The sequence below is a fragment of the Salvelinus alpinus genome, chromosome 1 (assembly GCF_045679555.1).
Source record: "Salvelinus alpinus chromosome 1, SLU_Salpinus.1, whole genome shotgun sequence".
NCBI lineage: Eukaryota > Metazoa > Chordata > Actinopteri > Salmoniformes > Salmonidae > Salvelinus > Salvelinus alpinus.
Window position 1 is genome coordinate 42,895,354 of NC_092086.1, and position 20,646 is coordinate 42,915,999.

A 20,646-nucleotide genomic window follows, 5' to 3' on the forward strand; every position below is an offset into this window, starting at 1 on the left:
GTTGAATAACCCTTTTAGGTTCTAGATAGCACCTTTTTTTTAAGAGTTTATGTCTCCCATGTTCATTCCCACAACTATTTCCTAACCATAGTATAATAGAATAATGTCCCTGACAGACTGTTTAGGTTGACTCCATTGGTCCTACTGGGCCCGGGCAAAATGACGTCTTGAGGTTAATGCATGGGAGACAATCTCTATATGAATAGAGCACAGTAACCTAGCTACAGATTCTCTGGGCTCACACCATGGAGGACTGCTTGTCTTTCATAGAAAGTAAGGACACCATGTGGTATTTAAATTTATTAAAATGAGCAGGGTACCAGAGCCGGTCACAGACTACTAGATCTGGTTGATCACAGGAGCGACCGGAGCCCTGGGCCTGTACTGTGGTGCTGTGGTCTGTAAGGTGCTGTGGAGCGCCAGCAGTGTGGGTCGCAGCGGAAACCCAGCCGACCTGCAACTCAAGGTACCATATGGCCCTGCTTCCTGGGCCGCCACCTCTCACCCACGGTCCTAGCTCCTTCCACCTCTGCCGAGCTGAGCTCCCAGACAGAGAGAGAGAGGGAGAGGAAGAGGAGAGGGAGGAGGAGGAGGAGGGGGAGACAGAGTGAGAGATGGGGTGTAAGGGAGACAGGGAGACTGCAGCCCTGTCCAGTAGACTGAGCAGACAGACTCAGTATGTCTTGCCAGTAAAAGCGATTGAACGTGAGAGACATACACAAGCAGGGAGCAAGGCAGAACTTTACTGGAACATAAATATATCAATATATCAGGGAAATGGAAAATGAAAGATTGAGGGGGTGCAGGGGAGATGACAAATCTTCAAAATGACAAGAGGGAAAGAAAGAAAGAGAGAGAGGGAGGGGTACAGAGCACACAAGGGCAGAGAAACTCATTCCCAAATCCGACTTGGCATGTTTTAATTAATACTCAACACGTAATTTTTGTTAATCACGTACAAAGAGAAATAAGTCATATTTTATCATTTATCATTGAAGATATCAGTATTATCCTTATTAGAGGTACCATGATGATTTTTTTGTGCAAATATCCAATGACTTTATACATTTGTTATTGTGGTTAATTTAATCATTTCCATACAAAAAAAATGAAGGAATGAGTTTAAATGTTTTCTCCAATATTCATATTTACACAATCTGTACAATTCTTTATTTGTATATACTTTTCTGTTTGTATAATGGTGTAAAAATGGTGTAACAATTCAAAGAAAGGGCCACAAAAGGAGAAAATAATGGCCTACAATAATATGTATACAGTTGATACTGTTCATGTTACATTTCACCTACTCATGGTAGTTTCAATCAGGATATTCAGCTTCGGTAAAGAAAGATCACAAACCTTGCCCTAAAACGCAGGCTGTCTGTACACACTCTCAGCAATGAATATTTTTTATAAAATACATTTTGCAACAACCCCTTAACCAATGTTACCCACATTACTATAACATTTGTCATGTTATGAATCTTAATCATGAAGACAAAAGAAAATCAAACCGTTGTACATGTTATATGCTCAAATAAACACACGACCACAACTGATCAACCATTCAAGCATACACACAAAAACACACACACAAAAACACACACAGTGCACCACTTTCATTCAATCTACAAGAAATGAGAGCGCAACAAAAAAAATGCATAAAGTTGCAATGTTAATCCTTGCAAAACCCATCAATATTCATAAGATTAACTTTTTCTTTAATTTGTCCAAAGCACTCAAGTGAGAATAGGCCTGTAACCAATCACTGTGTTCTCAATGTAATCATTGTAACACTATTACTATCAACGTTTATATTGTTATACAAATTAAATAGTTCAAAAACTGTAAGTCCTTTTCATCAATAGGCAAAATATTATAATAAAAACACAATGAAACCAGTGTTGTTTATTCAACTTTGAAATACAGGAATAAACCATGGTTGTACATGTAGTGATGTTTGTTATCATATTAGATAAATGTGTTCCAGCTGGAGTATCCACCCAATAGCATCGGCCTGTTCTACAGTCCACTACCATGGCAGAGCATTTCCTTGCTTTGGCTGATGTGACATTGCATTTTGCTTCATTTAAACAAATGTGTATGTGTACTGACATGCTTGTGCACAGAGTGTGACTGGGACCACAAGGCCTTGGGGAAATAAACACTGCTTGCTGTTTCTCACTTGCTGGCCGTAGAGTAGTTGTGGTAAAGGGTATGACAGCCTGTATAAAGCAGTATCAATTTATTCCACCCTGTCCAATCAGTGAAAAAAACGGTTAAGACCAGGGTGCCATTTTCAAGAAGAGTTCCTGACCATCCTTATCACAATGTAGGCCTGTACATTTAAAGGGATTCTTCCATTCAAGACTAATCAACACACCAGTAGATTCCAACACAAACACTCCAAGGGATCATGCAGTTTATTGCGATGAGTAAAATCAACATGAGGAGTTGCATAAAAAATATGCAGACCCAGACAGAGTGCAGTGAAAACACATCTTTCAATTTAAATTTTCAGAAAAAAAGACCTGGACATGAATGAGAAATGTCAAGCTAAAATGATTTCTCCCAAAAAGTTGGAAAATAAACTAATTGAAAGTTATTGAAAGCAATAATGCTCAGACAAAAACTAGCAGATAAATAAAAAATGGCTTAGACAACATCTCCTCACACATGCATACCAAACAGTTTGACACACAGTGGAGATTTGATCAAGGATAAATACATCACAAAGGATATCATGTTTTCTCTGACAAGAACCCAAATGAACATAATGATGTCAACTCCTTGCCTTGAATTACTTGATTCACCCTTCATTTCTAACCATCTGCACATTATGTTTAGGTGACATGGATGACAAACATTTCATCATTCTATAAAGGGTTGCAAAACTGCATTTCCATTTCAGATGGATTCTTCAATGTGATGAAGCGAACCACTTCCCTTTGACCCCATCTGCATCACCATCCTCTGTTATTATGAGAGCAACACTGGGACATGTCCAATGTGTTGTGCCCAGTGCAACTGACACGTATCACTGAAGATATCAGTATTATCCTTATTAAAGATACACAGAATGAGGAGGAAGAGCCAGTCCTGCGTAATGTAGCTCTATCAATACCAGTGCAGTCGGCATCAGATCCCAGTTGAATAAAGGCCAACATAACACAAATTATCTTGCAGTCAATTACTTAATTAATGAGGATTGCTTAAATGAAGGATCACAATATACAGTCTCTATATGCAAAAGCCATCTACTGGTATGTATACATGTAATACTGTATTACATAAATGTATAGATAATTGTGTGTATCCCGTAAAGCATGAAGAGTAGCCTATCTTAAAAGAGAATCTAACACAATTCAAGGGAAACTTAGCAAAGACTCGTAAACTAAACTTTCCCCCTTATCACCAAACGTCTACACTAAATTATCCTCAATTTCCAACACTTTACTGAAAATAAGCAAAAGCATATTCTTAAAATAATAATTATATTTACTGGTGAACTTTTATAATTAAGTAAACATGAGATTTAAAGCAAATAAAAGGTTCAATCATATCACTTATCATTATTAATCATATTTGTCTTAACTATATTTTGCATATTTTTTTTTGTATTTTTATGTTTTTATTACCATTTTGTTTATTTCTTAAATTGTTGTAAAACATATTGAAAGTTACATCCTGACTGTCTGCCTACTGTACAAAGGGAAAATAGTTTTTAAATATATTTACAGGGAAAAAGAGAACATACTAACGCTGACATTGATTGATAAAAACTCTATTTTCTTTCTCACTCTCTCTTAGTTCTTCCTCTTCTTTTCCGTTGCTTCTTCAAACTTTCTGATACTGGACGACCTTCCAAAACATGTGCATATACAAAGTCCAAAGATACCCATCCATTTGTGAAGTAATTCATGGGGGGTGTTGACTCAGTTTGATTTAAGGCTAACTTGATGGGTTTCATCTTAAGAGTATGGAGAGAGAAGTGGGTACTGAATAAATGAATAGATTATCAGCAGGTCTAGGAAAACAGCTGTTATCACTCAATCATTTCCCCTCCATCTTCCACCTCCATATTACAGAGGTGCAGTTTGATCATATTGGAAGTAGGAATGACTCGGCGCAATCTACTCCCTCTGCACCTTCAATCTCCATTCAGCACTGAAACACAATTTCCTGCAGCCCTTGAACTCATGACACCTCATACTAATTGAAGACAAACCTTTAAATAACTGATAGGCTCGTATGCTGTACAATATCTTGTGTCATCAGTCAGTTTCATATGATAAGGCATGTATTTCTAAAAGTCTGAACCCAGGGGGGGTGGAGGTTTTGGGGGGGGAGCATGGAGGTTCAGTGCAATATAGAGGTCTCAGGTTAAAAGTAGTGTCGACATCTGTCAAAGCATACAGCGTGAGCGTTCTCAAGATATCCTCCGTCTAACTGCCTCAGTCTGAGGAGGAATGTCCCTTTTAGAGACATCCTCACGACTTACATTCAGCCTTTAATCAATACCATTACCACCATTACCATTACCACCATTACCATTACCATTACCACCATTACCATTGGGCAACAACATCTTTTAAGAGGATTTGAGTTAAATTTAGAATTACAGAGCATACGCCTATAATACACATTAAACACTCTGACTGACGTGAAGTAAAACTGCATTCACAATGCTTCTTCAATGTGTCTCATAAGCCTGTATGGACCTTCCTAACGTCAGAGAGTGAACGCAACGGGTTTTACGAGATAAGTGGTGTGTTAAAAAGTGAGCCTACGAGGCTGCTGGCTGTTTTCTAAGAACCTGAATCCAAAAGGGTTGATCAAATGCTTGTTAGATGAGGCACAGCAGTCTGACAGTATATGTGGTGTTCTTTAGTATGGACGTGTGACAGGTTTATGAAGCACTTCCAATGGTATTGTAATGTCTGTGTAATAATGTCCACATCAAGTGTTAGTTATCAAACATGTTATTGTCTTGAAACACACCACAGTCTCTCAGTCTCACATCTGTAAATAATGACTTGGTTTCAGAGTAGCAAGTTTTTCCTTCAAGACAAGTGGATATTGCACACATCTTAACACCTTGTTCATTACGTATCCTGCCGTTACACCACGCCCTGCTGAGCTCTCTGGGGTACACATCATCTGGAGTCCTTTAAGGCTCGTCCTTCCGTCAGTATCTTCAGCCATCTGCTTTATGACAAGACATGTCTTTCACAGAAACTTCAAACAAAGAAGAACCGTTCAGTACTGTGCAAATGATGTCTTCCAGATCTTTCCGTAACAATTTTAAAAACAGCAAATGAATGAATGAGCATGGACTGTATATCATTAAAACAAAAACAAGAGACATAATGACTTTTCACTCAGTCCTCCAGGCTTGTTAGTTGAATTAGATAACAAGCTTCCTGCCACCATCGGGCAGACAAAGAAATAACAACAAATATTAAACCGTATTGAAATATCAAAGGAACATAAAACAAACTTAATGTCATGAGCACTTCATAATATCACTTTTGTTAATCACAATGTTAATAACATTATTGTTGTTTTACCCTGTTATTTCAGTAAGAATATCTTATCTTCATTTATGATTGAATTATCATAACAAACAAGAGTCAAAGGGAGGGAGCAGAAGGGAGCAGGGGGGTGTAAGGGAGCAGAACAACTCACTTAGAAAAAAGGTGCTATCTAGAACCTTAAAGGGTTCTTCGGCTGTCCCCATAAAATAACCCTTTGAAGTATCGTTTTTGGTTACAGGTACAACCCTTTAGGTTCCAGGTAGAACCCTTTTGGGTTCCATGTAGAACCTGTTCTACAGAGGGTTCTATATGGAACCCAAACGGGTTCTACCTGGAACCATAAAGGATTCTACCTGGAAACAAAAAGGGTTCTCCTATGGGGACAGCCAACTAACCCTTTTGGAACCCTTTTCTCTAAGAGTGTAGAGGCAAAAAGAGGGAGAGTTAGTGCAGGGGGTAAACACGGCCATCGTCTTCCACCAAACTCATTTTCGGTCTTAGAGCTATCATAAACATGAGTCATGACAACATCTCCTTTCCCTAATAACACTTGACCAGATGGACACTTCACTACTCACTCACATTCCCTTCTCATAATCACTCTGTAGGTGTGACTCTGTAAGCCATTTGGCTCAAACTTGCAATATCACATTCAGAGGTGTCAATTTTGTGTTCTTTTTGAGTGTGTTGATGGCAACGGCCAAATAAATAATAGAGTTAACATAACCCTACCCACGTGTCACCTCTTGAATTCATTGTTTTGTAACAAAATAACAGGGCATGAATGTCCCCATCTTTCCTTCTAACTCACCCTGCTCTTTTCTGTCGAACCTTTCCACCATTCTGTCGTTCATCTTCTTTTCCCTGACTGTTCTCCTTCCTTGTTAAAAGTGTTGCGGTTGCAATGTGGACAGTGGTGCCTCGTCATTCCTGACTTCCCAGCACTAATGCCATGCCTCCCTCCCTCCATGCCTCCCCACCCAGTCTCCTCTCTCACACGTCTGACTCTATGCTGGAGAGTTTCTCGTACACGTGTCCGTTGCTGCCATTGAACGGGCGCTGTATTGGCCCCAAACCCAGCGTGGAGCCGTGGAGGTTCCCTCCCAGACACAGCTCCATAGGGAACCTGGGGGCCACGGTGGACATGACCCCAGCAGTGGCAGTCGCTGGCAAGAAAGACGTCACACCCACGGAGCCCCGGAAGTCACTTCGGCTGTTTTTGGGGGGCATCTGCTGCTGCTGCTGTTGCTTTTTCATGTAGTATTGTTTGGCGCCATGCAAGAGACACTGGTCGTCACCAAAGGTTGGAATAAAGGGGTTTTGGTTGACCCTGTCCGGGTAGAGAGATTTGGATAAGGAGTAGGTTCCTCCTCCACCGCCCTCCATCATGGCTCTTTCTCTGTCCCTCATGTCCCTCTCCCCCACTGAGCGGCGGTGAAGGCCATCGCCACCTCGGAACAAGCCGAATGGCGACCCTGCTTCTTTGGCCATCTCACCACCGTAGAACAGGGGGTCTCTGTCTCGCTCCTTTTCCCTCTCTGAGCCTCCATGCCTCTCAAATATATGGGCGAATGGGCTAACACCCTCCATGTAGCGCTCCTTCTCTTTTAAGCTGACACTTCTGGGGGGAGGCAACATCCCGCCCATTCCTACACCCCCCATGCCCCCACCGCCCCCTCCTAGATCCCCCATGACCCCCCTGACTCCGACTGCCTCCTCTTTCTGAAGGTCTACGAAGGTGTCGCACGAGTGTTGCCGTCGGAGTGGCTTTCCAAAGCCGGCAGACTTCCTACGCTGGGCTTGAGATTGAGGCTGGGCGCCTCCACTTAACCCCACAGCCCCCATGCCTCCGCCTTTCCCACCCCCCATCTGTTCCAAGAGGTGGTTGTTGTCCTCACTGATGTCGTACAGGTTGCCTGTCTTTTTGCAGCCCTCGCAGCGCATGCAGGTGGCAGAGCTGGGACGGCTGTTCCCTCCACCCCCCGAGGATCCACAACTAACCCCTCCACCGTACCCGCCTCCTCTCTCCCCCGCCCCGCTGCCATGCATCGACATCTGCTTGCCCCCTCCTCCGCTGGCACGGCAGTTACGACACTCCCAGTCTCCTCCTGCCAACCCCGCCCCTGATGTGCCTCCCCCACTCTTAGACTCTGATTTCTTGGGTTTATTTTGTTTCAGGAAGTCGTCCACTGACACCAAACTGGTGCAGTTCCCCCCGCCCCCTCCACCCCCCCCTCCAGGACCGTCTGTCAGATCCACATGTTCCCATTGGGGGACACCATCTTTGGGGCGGAACTGGTCTAAATAGAAATCCCTCACACTCTCTTTGTCACGGAACAGGTAGGATGTGCTCCCTGCATTGCCCCCTCCTCCTCTCTTGCGTTCGGAGGCCAGTAGGGGAGGGGAGGAGGAGCGGTGGCCGTGGTAGTGGTGGTAGCCTGTGTGGTAGGGCTTTCTCCGGTAGCCCAGCTCAATCTCATCCAGCTCTCGTCTCGACTTGGCCGAGGCGGGCCTCTTTTTCAGGCTGTCGCGATACTGCTTACGCTTTTTAGCGTTTCCCTCCAGGTTCCCGTAGGTGACAGTGTGAGTGGAGATGTCTGAAACGTCTGAACGAATGTTTCCGTCATCCTCTCTGCCCCCTCCCCCACAGTACCTGTCGTGCCCAGGGATATAACCTGAGCTGGAGGCCCCTCCCTTGAAGGAGAACTTTCCGTACAGGTCTGAAAGTCCCGATTTGAAGCCCGGCCCGGAGGGTGGGTTCTGACCGGCAATCAGGTCAAACTTACTCATGTTCCTGTGGGTCAGGGCAGAGCGTGGCTGGGTGGTAAAGATGGGTGCCACTCCTCCCCCTAAACTGTCACAGTCAAACATGCCCCCTTCCAGAGAGCTGTTGCTGCCCAGGCTGTGGAGTCTGTTAAGTGGTGGGCCGCTGAGCCCCAGGGCAGAGCCTCCATGGTGATGCAGGTAGTGGTCCTGGTACAGGTTGCTGTCCTTCAGGTGGAGGTTCCCGAACGTCCTCTCCACCTCGTTGATGTAGTCGCTGAACATGTTATCCTCCGGCATGTACGGAGGCTTGCAGTCCGAGTGGCCTGCCAGGCTGCGGCGGTGCTCAGAGATGTCGTAGACGGATGACTCACGACGAATAAAGTCCAGGGCACTGTGAGGTGAGCCGTTAACCCCGGACAGGGAGGCCATGTTCTTAGCAGTTCGGAGCAGACGCAGGATGTTGGATTGGGTGTTGTTCATGGTGACCGATGGAGAGTCGAGAGCTGAGCTGCTCTTCTCCTCGATCTGAACCCCGTGGATGCAGCTGTAGATGCCCTGTGAGTGAAGAGGGTCATTAAGCAGCATTAGAGAGGGTAAGGGAGAGTCAGAGGCAGAATAAAGGATAACTAAAAATAGGGCTTCTAAGAGTAGACTGAGGAGAATGAGAGGGAAACAGAGACTGTTAAATAACACAGACATGTACATAGCCTACGCAACTGTTGAACATTAGACCGTGGAACATGCACTACACATAATATCTACACTACTGGTCAAAAGTTTTAGAACACCTACTTATTCAAGGGTTTTTCTTAATTTTTACTATTTTCTACATTGTAGAATAATAGTGAAGACATCAAAACTATGAAATAACACATATGGAATCATGTAGTAACCAAGAAAGTGTTAAAAATCTAAATATATTTTATATTTGAGGTTCTTCAAATAGCCACTCTTTGCCTTGATGACAGCGTTGCACACTCTTGGCATTCTCTCAACCGGCTTCACCTGGCATGCTTTTCCAACAGTCTTGAAGGAGTTCCCACATATGCTGAGCACTTGTTGGCTGCTTTCCTTCACTCTGCGGTCCAACTCATCCCAAACCATCTCAATTTGCTTGAGGTCGGGTGATTGTGGAGGCCAGGTCATCTGATGCAGCACTCCATCACTCTCCTTCTTGGTAAAATAGCCCTTACACATCCTGTAGGTGTGTTGGGTCATTTTCCTGTTGAAAAACCAATGATAGTCCCACTAAGCCCAAACCAGATGGGATGGCGTATCGCTGCAGAATGCTGTGGTAGCCATGCTGGTTAAGTGTGCCTTGAATTCTAAATAAATCACAGACAGTGTCACCAGCAAAGCACCCACACACCGCCTCCTCCATGCTTTACTGTGGGAAATACACATGCGGAGATCATCCGTTCACCCACAACGCGTCTCACAAAGACACGGCAGTTGGAACCAAAAATCGCTAATTTGTACTCCAGACCAAAGGACAAATTTCCACCAGTCTAATGTCCATTGCTCGTGTTTCTTGGCCCAAGCAAGTCTCTTCTTATTATTGGTGTCCTTTAGCAGTGGTTTCTTTGCAGCAATTCAACCATGAAGGGATGATTCACACAGTCTCCTCTGAGCAGTTGATGTTGAGATGTGTCTGTTACTTGAACTCTGTGAAGCATTTATTTGGGCTGCAATTTCTGAGGCTGGTAACTCTAATGAACTTATCCTCTGCACCAGAGGTAACTCTGGGTCTTCCATTCCTGTGGCGGTCCTCATGAAAGCCAGTTTCCTCAAAGTGCTTAATGGTTTTTGCGACTGCACTTGAAGAAACTTTCAAAGTTCTTGAAATGTTCCATATTGACTGACCTTCATGTCTTAAAGTAATGATGGACTGTCATTTCTCTTTGCTTATTTGACCTGTTCTTGCCATAATATGGACTTTTGATACTATCTTCTGTATACCACCCCTACCTTGTCACAACACAACTGATTGGCTCAAACACATTAAGAAGGAAAGAAATTCCACAAATTAACTTTTAAGAAGGCACACCTGATAATTGAAATGACTTCCAGGTGACTACCTCATGAAGCTGGTTGAGAGAATGCCAAGCGTGTGCAAAGCTGTCAGCAAGGCAAAGAGTGGCTATTTGAAGAATCTCAAATGTCAAATATATTTTTATTTGTTTAACACTGTTTTGGTTACTACATGATTCCATATGTGTTATTTCATAGTTTTGATGTCTTCACTACTATTCTACAATGTAGAAAATAGTAAAAATAAAGAAAAACCCTTGAATGAGTAGGTGTTCTAAAACTTTGGACCAATAGTGAAAACAGAGATGAGTAAAGAAGTGTCCACTTCTAGTACCTCTGGTTTTGACTCCTTGTTTATTGTTTCTCCATTAAGTGGTAAAATACAGATTCACATGGACTGAATGTAATAAATCTAACGTATTTCTACTGTATGTGGGTATATGAGACAGGAGAGCATGAGAAAGTAGGAGAGAGGAGAGGATGGGGAGATGATTGATAATGACAGAGATGCAGTAAAGCCCTGTGGGTCTCAGCGGTCAATACGGTCAATCAATGTGATTAGAATTCAGCTGAACAATACCCCGTGGCAGTTAATAAATACCCCCGGCATCGACTGTAGACCGTCATGCAATAACATAAAACTCCAGAGAGAGGATGAGGCCATGAAACACTGACATAATGATGACAGAAAGACAAACCGTGCTATTTGCATCCTGTGATGTACAATACAATATTCAAATACAAATGGATGGAGAGTGGGGTGAACGAGGTGTGACAGATGGATGAGTGAGATCAAATCAATCTCACCCATGATTCTTTTGTTATTTTGTCTGGGAAATGATAGCAGAGGTAATAGGACCCTTTGGCCGCCATTAAAGGTCAAAGGTATACTGGTAAATGGCAATGATTCCTTAACAGGGTCATTTTCATGTCATCTGTCCTCTCTCTCAGCCTTGATGCCATGACAACCATGATGCCAACTTTGTTCCTTGTCAACTCTTTCATCACTTTTGACATCTCCCCCTTTTAACTGTTAGTCATTGGTTGTCTCTGTGGTACTGTATCTCTCTTACTCCTCCTTCTGCCTCTTTGTTTCATCAATGTGCCCTCCATTGCTCCGTTTTGATGTGGCCATGAGCCTGCCATACCACTATTCTCCCCAGTGGAGTGTAATAAAAAAATGTACCAAGAAAAAATATAAAATAATATATTTTTTGTCTCTCTGTGTTTTCATAATTTTCCTTCAATTCGCAAGAGGCTGAATGTATCTCACCGGAGAAAGCATCCGAGCGAGCGAAACAGCGCCCCTCTGTCTTTGTATGTGTAGGTCATATACAGTATCTGATGCTGTCTGGTCATAAAGAGTATGCCAGCAAGCATTTTTCATCCCTTGATAAAAAAACATATAAAATAAAAGCCAATCAGTGTTGAGGTAAACTGAGTGAGCTCAACTGTGAATGGTCCTGGGGCACCAAAACAAAGTGTCAAGGGAAGCCAATTTGGATTTGGCTTCACTCCAATCACATCGCATCAAGAGAAATACGTCATTGACAGAAATAACTTGAATTGTTGCATCTCATTGTGTTGTTGTCCTCCGGTGGCTAGCGAGCAAGCTAAAATTGTCCCTTTTCTAAGCTAGCCATGGATGGAGATATGGATTTGGACTTGGTGGTTTTACTTAATCTCCGTACTGGCCAATGAATATACAGTGATTCTGATCCAACCATAAATTCATACATTGTGTCCCTGAACTGAGAGGATGGAAGTTCAATATGTAGCTAGATGTAGTAGGCTAATGTTAAATACCTAACGTTGCCCATGAAAGGAAGTTGGGCTAGCGAGCAAGCATTTTAGCCAGATAGCGTAGGACAACAAAAACTAAAAGTGTGTACTGTATGTCATAGACTGCTTCGTCAACATGAAAGAGAGGAGGATGGCATTGGCGTTTCTCTACACACACACAAATCGGAATTGTGGACAGCCACATCATGTTTGGCGTATGTTGATTGGACTAAATCGTTTTTGGTATCTATTCGTTGTCACTGTATTAGACTAAGCAGAGTTGATTTGATGATGTTGAAATGTTGAAGTTGAAATGGTGCTGAAATAGTGGAGGCAGCTCCTGTATTCTTTGTGACTTGCGGTAACTCTACGTGGTTCTAAATCAACAGTTGTTTACTAGTCCAAAAACGTCAGAAACATTAACTTTCTTCACCATGCTGTAGGTCATGTAACTGTTTGTTACATTCAATATGCTTTGTGGACTTCACCGGACAGATGTTGCTCTCTGGTTTTGTGATAAAACAAAGGTGCAGTTGAAATGATTCTGCCACTGTGTCTTATTATTGTCTCGGTTTAGGCCTATATCACAGTGGCAAGGCATATGAACTAACAGGTTATAGAGCAAACAACGCAATTATCACAACACATAGGTTGTAATATGGCACTTTTCTGGCTTGGCTTCCCCAGTGATTTTACCCACGCACCGCTACTGACTCTCCCATATTCTCTGTGACATGCTGTCCTTGTGTTTACTCAACCCTCAACCCTTGGCAATGTTAGATGACATCATGTGTGCTCTGTTTGAGCTGTTAGCAGAGATGAATCAACAAAACAACAGAATGCCTTAGCATCATCAATGGTGCTCCATACTCAACTGAGATACTCCACATGCCCACATAAAGTAAACATTCACAGACTGTCTCTGGGGTTATTTGGGCAGGGACGTGTGAATGGTAATAGCTCTGGCCTGAGTGTTAGAAATGTAAAGTCATGGAGGCACCTACAATCTTTAAATGATTACAGAGTGTACATGTGGTTTCAAATTCAACGATTCGCTAGCTGCCCTGTCCTTGAGTAGCCTAAATGTGGCTTTATGCAAATAATACTACAATGTGATCATTTGAAGATGCAGCGATTAGGCTTAATATATTTACAGTACTTATCTAAACTCTTAGCTAAAGTCATTAGATGGTTTCTTAAATCAATGTAATGAATTAGTTAGTGAATTAGTTACAGTGTTGCAGGTGTAAGAGGAATACCTTTGCTAACGAAGCCCTGCTTACTGTTTTTCACCAGCGCAGAGGGGGGAAACTGTAACCAACAAGGGCTTGGACACTAGACTCCGATCAGGCATGACAGATTTTTCATTCTTACAGTGCTGAGCTTAAATGTTAATTGCGGTAATAATAATAACGTTTATTGGATTATGCTGTGAAATTAAGAAACAGAATCAATCCAGTGGTACAGGGAAAATATCAAACTAAATGAGAATGAACCAATGTGAAGCCTTACCCCAGGATTGTGAAAAGATAATAAACCATCATTTCCCTCATTGTTGTTTAATTATCCCTTGAAAATCTATTATGTGGCGATGAATTCTAATAAATAAACATATTGTAGGTTGTCTCCTCTGAATATTTTGGAGGTGCTATACAGAACCTAAAAGTGTCCTTTGGCTGTCCTCATAGGAGAACCCTTTGAAGAACACTTTTCGGTTCCAGGTAGAACCTTTTTGAGTTCCATAGAACCCAAAAGAGTTCTACCTGGAACTAAAAAGGGTTCTCCCCTATGGGGACAGCCAAAGAAGCATTCTGGAACAGTTTTTGATTGAACTGTATTCAAGGGTCACATATATTTACCATCACAACAACTAGGAAATAATATCATGAATACATGTCATAATGGAACCTCACACAAATGCAAACAGTCATTTTCCTCATTCTCGTTCTCATACAAATGCTAATGGTATAATCATCAACGCTTACTGACCAATCTGTCTTTGGAATGAGAAGCCAACTGTCATGGATACACACCCAAACACACACTAAAATTGACACTATAACACTAGACACAAAATAATCCACTGTTTTTCCTGTGCCCTGGTATTCAAATGAAAAGAGCAATGGATTGTGTGGCACTGTCGTAAATAAGCAACGTGGTTAACCCCAAGCGTTTCACCTTGGTGAGTTACACTGGAGCCATGTCAAAACAGTTGGACTGCAAATCAAATACCTCGGGGTGACTTTGCTCCCAGGAGAACCAGTAATCTACACTCATTTCTCTGGCCGAGTGAACAATTGATTTTGGCTCAATATTTTGTAAATATTTACCCCGGATGTGAAACGGGCATTAGCCTCAAAACAAAAGAACAAAGCTGTCTGTGTTCAAACTAAACTCAGAGTTTGGCATTGGTTGGCCACTGGGGACATAAACTACATGCTGATTTGTACTATCAGTGCCTATAAGCCTTCTACTTGACCAGCTTTCCTGATGGACTACCTTTTCCAAGAATAAAGCACTCTCATTTACTGGGTATTAGAGACATTAAAGTTGATGATGTGAGGTTGATGATGAAGGTCATAACTCTAAAAAGATGCCAAAGGGCGCTGATGCAGATCACAGGACCACAGGAAGAAAACCTATGTGAAGAACAGCCATGTATGAGTGTGTGCAGACAGTTACTATGGGTGTCTGAGGTGGACTGGCTCACCCTGCTGATGGAGAAGACGAAGCCTGGCTTGCCCGTGCAGTAGCCCATGAAGCAGAAGCGCAGTTGCCAGTAGAAGGCATGCTCGGCGATGAAGGTGATGAGCGACAGAGCCATGGCCGCCCCCAGCATGTAGAAGACGCCGGCCATGTTGTCCACGTCCAGCTGGCTGCTCATCACCTCGTTCTTCTCATGGTGGCAGATCCCCGTCAGCCACATGGCCTCTAGCTCCTCCATGTCACCTGGAGAGAGGGACAGGATGGAGGGAGGAGTCAAGGAAGAGTGGTGACGGGAAGAGGAGGGAGAGTGGGGACAGGCGGGTGGAGGGAGGAGTGGGGACCGGGTATGGAGAAGGAGGGAGGAGTGGAGGGAGAGAAAGGAGGGAGTAGGAGAAGGGTGTGGAGAAGGGAGGACAGGATGTAGCAAGAGGATAAATATTGGAACGGGAGATTGATGCAAAGTGAGCAGAGAAAAGGTATAGGGATGAGGAGTAGGGAAAGACAATTGAAAATATAGGTCTGAAAATGATACCTAAAACTGTAGAGGACAAACACTTAAAGGCTAATGCATGCAAGCTTTTGGTGGCAATTTAATGAATAGAGTTTTACAATATATCTCAGTTTTCTTATTCATGACAGCACCCTTCAGATTCAGCAAATAGACCCATGTGTGCGCATGACTATATGGAAATATCAGTGTGCGTGCATGATGTGTGTGTCTACGTGTCCAGCCATGTCCCAGAGTCTCTGTCTCTTTGTGGGTCACCTTGTGTAACATCAGCAGCAGTTAGTTCTGGCGGACCGTCCGTGGCAGGACTGGAGTTCGTTAACTAAGCATACATTCAGATGGCTCTGCACGTCAGCAGAGCTCTCGCATGGGACCACTGGCCCCTGAGCATAAAAAAAAAAACACACGCACGCACGCACGCACGCACACACGCACGCACGCACACACACACACACACACACACACACACACACACACACACACACACACACACACACACACACACACACACACACACACACACACACACACACACACACACACACACACACACACACACACACACACACACACACACACACACACACACACACACAAAGATGATCGAACTCAGGGCCCACTGCCTGCTGTGCCTGCATGGCTCCTGGACGACAAGGGCGACTGGTGTGAGAGATGGGGCTCAGTGGCGTCTGTGAGACCAGAGCTCCCTGGGGCCCTAGGCATCCTCCTATGCTCTAAGTGACTGTCTGCGAGCCTCATCATCAAACCAACCAGGCCCCCGTCTGCACCCGTCAAAGGCCCCTGGTCTCTCAGCGCATGAGGATCGCTTTCTCAATCTAGGTCACACTGAAAGGAGTGCATTTTGGGGCGTGTCAATGTGACATTGAGGGCCACTTGCTAAGTTTTGGCTGGTTGTACACAGGGGACGGCGCCCGATGACCCATACTCACACATTCACACATGAGAAAATCTACAGGAAACTGTATACTATACACACACACAATAACATATTGTCACCGATCCCTAAATACAGAAAACACACTCCTTATCCAAAGCTTATAAACAGGTCTTAAAACACACCTGTACATTCAGTAGACAGACACAGAGACTTACACACACAGTCTGTGGGCTGACCCACATTCACACACACCCCTTGTCCACAGAGAAACAGAGACCTACACACACACAGTCTTCGTAGGGCTGACCCACATTCACACACACCCCTTGTCCACAGAATGTAGAATACACCAGCAGCTTTACTGGCACCTCTAACTAGGACACTATAGTGGGGCCTGGAGGGGCCTTGGTCCAGGATCCTCAAGACAGGCTGGAACACACCCAGATAAAGTGTCTCCAGCACAGACAAGCTGCAGAGAGAAAAACGACTTCTATATGGCTTCGAATGCAGCTCTGACTGGTGCTCAATCAAGGTGGGACACAGCCTTACTATACACAATATAACATACATAGACAATACCTGTAGGATTGTGTGTTCTATATTTTAGCCAGTTGGCAAGTATTCCAAAAGTATACAGTCATCTACAATTCCATGTGGAAACATTACGACAGCACACTCTCAAATCATTTCCCAATCTTTTTGTTTTATTGCATTTCTCTTCGGAGGAAGGCAAGTGATCTGACCGGAAAAACTTGTCTGTTTTCCATCAAAGAACACCATTAAAACCCTCAGTAAAATGGCACGACTCCCTAGCTGAAATACATGAAGTCAAACTGTATGTAATTCTAACTGAGCGCCGATCTCACCGTCTCCAAAGAGCTGAAGGATGGCCAGGTCGACGTGTCTCTTCCAGCCAGACTCCTTCTGGATGGCGATGCCGTAGCCCGTGGAGGCAAACACCTTCCCACTGCCGATGGTCACCAGCTTACAGCCCTCGTCCCTCCCGGCCATGTAGTTCAGCACTGCTGCGTCGTAGATGAAGGCGTCCAGTTTACTAATGAGAGAATTTACAGTAATCACTTCTGGCCTAGCTTTACACTGTAACTACTCATCCCAATTAACCTGCTAAGTAGCCCTAATGTTGTGATAAGGATAATAGACTTCTGCCTGCTTTGCCAAGGGCTACAGTTGTCACGTACTGTATAATGGTAGACACTGTTGTGCTGGGAAATGAATAAAACCAGAGCTTTTAATGAGAAACAAGGAGAATAATTCAACTAAAATGTAAAAAAATGTATAAAAGAAAATAGAATACATGTTCCCCTATTGCCCCAGTCTAAGGCTCCATCCCCCTTATTCCCCCAGTCTAAGGCTCCATTCCCCTTATTCCCCCAGTCTAAGGCCACATTCCCCCATCCCCCCAGTCTAAGGCCCTATTTTAAGGCCCCATTCCCCCAGTCTAAGGCCCCATTCCCCCATTCTAAGGCCCCATTCCCCCATCCCCCCAGTCTAAGGCCCCATTCTAAGGCCCCATTCCCCCAGTCTAAGGTCCCATTCCCCCATCCCCCCAGTCTAAGGCCCTATTTTAAGGTCACATTCCCTCATTACCCCAGTCTAAGGCCCCATTCCCCCATCCCCCCAGTCTAAGGCCCTATTTTAAGGCCCCATTCCCCCTGCTCACCCAGTCTTCAGACCATAGAGGGCCTCGTCCACATTCTTCTGGTGGAACTTGATCATGTATCCATGCATCTCCTTGTAGTTGTTCTTGATGTTCCTTTCCGTGCTGCCGTTAGGGACCGTCCCAAACCGGAATGGAGGGGAGAAGTCATTGGGTCTCTGGAACTGAGGGGAGGAGAGAGAGAGAGAGAGAGAGAGAGAGAGAGAGAGAGAGAGAGAGAGAGAGAGAGAGAGAGAGAGAGAGACGGAGCGAGAGAGATGAGATAAGAGGTGTAGAAATAATGATGGCGTGAAGAAAGTGGTGGCAGGCAGAGGACAGAGCGAGAGATAGAAATCAAGGGAATCAAGGAAAGATGGACAGTGAGATGGAATGGAGGTGAGATAAGGAGAGGAGAGAGATAGTAAGAAAGAGCGAGTAAAGGACTAATGAAGTTTAATGACAGGCCTTACCTTCTTGTCGCTGAGTCCAGACACCTGGTCCACATACTCCTCCTGGATCATGAAGGCTGCCAGGTTGGCAGTGTAGGAGGCCAGGAAGATGACAGCGAAGAAGGCCCACACCGACACCATGATCTTACTGGTCCAACCCTTGGGGTTCTGCACTGGGACAGAGTTGTTGAAGACCAGACCCCACAGCAGCCAGATGGCCTTGCCGATGGTGAAGGAGGGCCCTCCAGGCTCTGATGGAGAGACAGGTAGTGATCACAATGAGCAATGGTCTCAGGGAAGCGTCTCAGTGTTGTAGTTATGTTGTGGTTAGCTGTAGGATCATGAAGCACAATGTGGCTAGGGAAGCTGAAGGAGCACGACTGATTGGACCACGGTGCTGTGTCATTCTGATAAACACCTGGGTAAGTGTGTTGTAGTGCAGATGAGGCTTTAGTCCACTACTAAGTATGCCTATTGTTGTTGAATATATGTGTGCTGTGGTTCTGTCACTATCACACAAGATTGAATCCATCATGATAATATTTTTTGGCACATCAGTTGTATTTATTGTTCTGTAAGTAGCCACCATGAGTATCACTAGTTGGAATCCAACATTTGATCCAATTCGCACAAACACTGAATTCCCAAGACTACTGTATGACCAGCTAACAATAGCATTCCTACAACGCTTTAGGAAAGAGGGTCGTATTCTCCAGAACATGAAGGATGAGAGAGATTAAAAAAAGATATGGTCTCTAAATATAGTCCCATCATGAATAGGATGGAGAGACATTGATTATTTCTTTTAAGCTGGGAGATGTAATAAAACGGGCACATTCCTGTCAGGCCTGACATGTGATTCCTGAGAATATGGAAATGCATGCAAAACACAGGGCCCACATTAAAATACATGAAAATCCAGGGGAGGCGTGTTGAAGTCAATGATTAGAGACTTCACCTGCACTAGGCTCTGAGAGGTGAAGGAGGACAGGAGGTGGGGCTGGGGAGGGACTGGGGAGGAGGAGGGGTTGTGGAGGAGGGGCTGGGGAGGAGGAGGGGCTGGGGAGGAGGGACTGGGGAGGAGGGGCTGGGGAAGAGGAGGGGCTGGGGAAGAGGAGGGGCTAGGGAGGAGGAGGGGCTGGGGAGGAGGGGCTGGGGAGGAGGGTGGTCAGGGTTTACTGGCTGCCATGTGGGAGTTGGGAAGGTCACTGCGCAGAGCAGTGTGTGTGTGTGTGTGTGTGTGTGTGTGTGTGTGTGTGTGTGTGTGTGTGTGTGTGTGTGTGTGTGTGTGTGTGTGTGTGTGTGTGTGTGTGTGTGTGTGTGTGTGTGTGTGTGTGTGTGTGTGTGTGTGAGAGAGAGAGAGAGAGAGAGAGAGAGCGAGAGAGAGAGAGAGAGAGCGAGTAAGTGAGCGAGCAGGCAAGTGAGAGAATGAGGAAGAGAAGAGAAAAATATGTATGTGTGTGTGTATGCGTGTGTATGCATTTGTAAGAGAGATGTTCATTCCGGTGTGGAGCCAGACCCTCTCACCTCTACCGTCAGCCAGACAGCGGTTGTAGCCCACAGGGCTGAGGTACTCAAACACAAACACAGCAATCGCCGACACCAGCAGCAGCATCACGAACATCATCACCCACACATCAGCACTGAAGGGCTCTGAGAGAGAGGCAGAGAGAAAGAGAAAGGCCAACGGAGGGAGGGCGAGAGAGAGAAAAATATGCAAATGAGGGGTACACAGAGAAACAAGAAGTGAGTGAGATAGAGGCGAGGGAGAGGAAGTCAGAGAGAGAGAGAGTAGGAAAGAAAAGATTGGAGGGGAATGAGACAGACATAAAGAGAGAGAGTTAAGCACATTATAATTCAGTCTCAGTACACACTGGACGGAACGTTTGGGTGATACTGTAAAGTTGGCAGCGTTGGCAGAGTCTGTTGTGGGTCACACTCACCGAGGAAGGCAGAGGGCGAGACGGTGCCGTTGCTACGGGATACCATGACGCTGATGCCCGTCTCGATGAAGGGCACCGAGAAGTCAATTACCTCTGACCTCTCCTTGTTGATGGTGAGGGAGCCCACAGCCATGTGGGCCTTCTTTGTCTCCACCTGAGAGAGAGAGAGGTGGAGAGAGAGACGGTAGGGAGACAGGGAGAAACAGTAGGGAGAGAGGGAGTGAGAGAGAACGAGAAAGGTCAATGAGAGACAGTTTCTACACATCAAGAACAGTCAAAGTGGAGACTTGTGATCCCCAGTGCGGGAGGGGAAGGAGAGAGAAACAGAACGACGGAGGTGAGGCAGAACAGACAGAACGAGGGAAGGAG

General features: G+C 44.7%; 1 protein-coding gene across 2 annotated transcripts in view; it reads right to left on the reverse strand.

Moving 5' to 3' along the window:
- Nucleotides 1-903: 903 nt before the first annotated feature.
- LOC139534453 (glutamate receptor ionotropic, NMDA 2B-like) overlaps nucleotides 904-20,646 on the reverse strand; it is a 104,000-nt gene continuing 84,257 nt past the window's right edge. For both annotated transcript variants that reach the window (XM_071333656.1, XM_071333732.1), the window contains exons 10-16: nucleotides 20,278-20,431; nucleotides 19,862-19,987; nucleotides 18,356-18,585; nucleotides 17,910-18,070; nucleotides 17,095-17,282; nucleotides 14,827-15,065; nucleotides 904-8,858 (exon numbers count right to left, since the gene is read on the reverse strand). In XM_071333656.1, the coding sequence (XP_071189757.1) occupies nucleotides 6,531-8,858; nucleotides 14,827-15,065; nucleotides 17,095-17,282; nucleotides 17,910-18,070; nucleotides 18,356-18,585; nucleotides 19,862-19,987; nucleotides 20,278-20,431 (3,426 nt within the window). In that variant the 3' untranslated portion in view covers nucleotides 904-6,530. The remainder of the gene's footprint in view (nucleotides 8,859-14,826; nucleotides 15,066-17,094; nucleotides 17,283-17,909; nucleotides 18,071-18,355; nucleotides 18,586-19,861; nucleotides 19,988-20,277; nucleotides 20,432-20,646) is intronic.